The sequence below is a fragment of the Lipotes vexillifer genome, unplaced genomic scaffold, assembly GCF_000442215.2.
Source record: "Lipotes vexillifer unplaced genomic scaffold, Lipotes_vexillifer_v1.1 scaffold110, whole genome shotgun sequence".
NCBI classification, from domain to species: Eukaryota; Metazoa; Chordata; class Mammalia; order Artiodactyla; family Lipotidae; genus Lipotes; species Lipotes vexillifer.
The window spans coordinates 1,002,855-1,004,311 of NW_006791887.1; the positions used below are offsets into that span (position 1 = coordinate 1,002,855).

Here is a 1,457-nt window from a genome sequence, read left to right on the forward strand (position 1 = left end):
AAACAAGGGAGAGAGCCGAGGAAACAGCTGCTGTGGAGGTTTCTAAGGAGACTCAAACTGGTGTTTTTTTCCCTGCTCCCGGGAGACGGCTGGAAACCTCAGGTACCGCGGTGACCCCAGTCTGTGGATGACTATATGAGAGGCAGGGGCTGCAATAGTAAGAAGGAGACAGATAAACAGAGAAAGAGAGCAACAGAAATAGAGGGAGAAACAGACAGAGACCAAGACTGACAGACAGTAGAGTGTCAGACACAAAGAGTAAGAGAGATAGTTGGTGGTTGGGAAATGGACTTGGGTGCTTTGTTCTGTTTTGTTTTGTTTTTAACCCAGTGCGTTTTCCTCTGACAGTAGGGAAGAGCATTGCTCCCTGGCTAGCAGGCAGTCCCCAACCTGGATGGAGTGAAAGATGCGGCCTGATGACATTAACCCGAGGACTGGGCTGGTTGTGGCCCTGGTGAGTGTCTTCCTGGTCTTTGGCTTCATGTTCACTGTCTCTGGGATGAAAGGAGAGACTCTGGGAAACATCCCCCTCCTGGCCATAGGGCCAGCCATCTGCCTCCCAGGCATCGCAGCCATTGCCCTGGCCAGGAAAACTGAGGGATGCACCAAGTGGCCCGAGAATGAGCTGCTATGGATCCGCAAGTTCCCCTGCTTCCGGAAACCCAAGGACAAGGAGGTGGTGGAACTGCTGAGGACCCCTTCAGACCTGGAGTCGGGCAAGGGGAGCTCAGATGAGCTGGCAAAGAAGGTGGGCCTCAGGGGGAAGCTCCCCCTCCAAGGGCAGGGCGAGGTGCCTATGGCCAGCTCCATCACCACCCCCACACCCGCGGAGGAAGGAGAATGCCAGAGCCGGGTCCAGAGCGGGCATCGGGAGGAGCCGTCCAGACACCTGGATGGCTACTCTCCCTCAGGCAGTTCCCTCACCTGTAGTGCGTTGGATGCCAAGTGCTCAGCCTGGGACAGGTCTGAGTGCCCTGAGCCTGAGGACAGCATCTTCTTTGTGCCCCAGGACAGTATCATCGTTTGCTCCTACAAGCTGAACAGACCCTATGACAGATACTGTTGTTACATCAATCAGAGCCAAGGCATATGGGACCATGAGACGATAGTCTAAGCTTTGCATACAAGGGTCGCTGTGTTAAAAGCAATATGACCATACTCAGCTCTCAATGGAAGGAAACTGCCCTGCTCCAACAGCCTTCACACTGTTAGAAACTGACCTGGTATGTGACGGGTGTGCAAGCCTCCGGTGCCTGAGAGCCATGTAAATAGGCATGTTGGGGACACATTTTAGGGAAGGATGATGAAGGTTAAGGACACTTGAAGAGGCAGTGGGTAGGAAAGGAAGCAGTTCCAATTGCTTTTAAACAATTTAAACCATGTTGGATGTTTTGTAAAATAACCCAGAAAGTGCTACCAAGTACCTGCTGAAAGCAAGATAAGTCTAGAGTGGGCTG

The 1,457-nt window shown here is 52.7% G+C and overlaps 1 protein-coding gene across 1 annotated transcript; it reads left to right on the forward strand.

Moving 5' to 3' along the window:
* Positions 1–406: 406 nt before the first annotated feature.
* TMEM215 (transmembrane protein 215) lies at positions 407–1,114 on the forward strand. Its single transcript, XM_007464937.1, has one exon. It carries the CDS (start codon positions 407–409, stop codon positions 1,112–1,114), a length of 708 nt encoding a protein of 235 aa, XP_007464999.1.
* Positions 1,115–1,457: the final 343 nt, after the last annotated feature.

Excerpts from the sequence above, each read along its gene's own strand:
- TMEM215 (XM_007464937.1), top strand. The coding sequence starts at position 407 with ATGCGGCCTGATGACATTAACCCGAGGACTGGGCTGGTTGTGGCCCTG.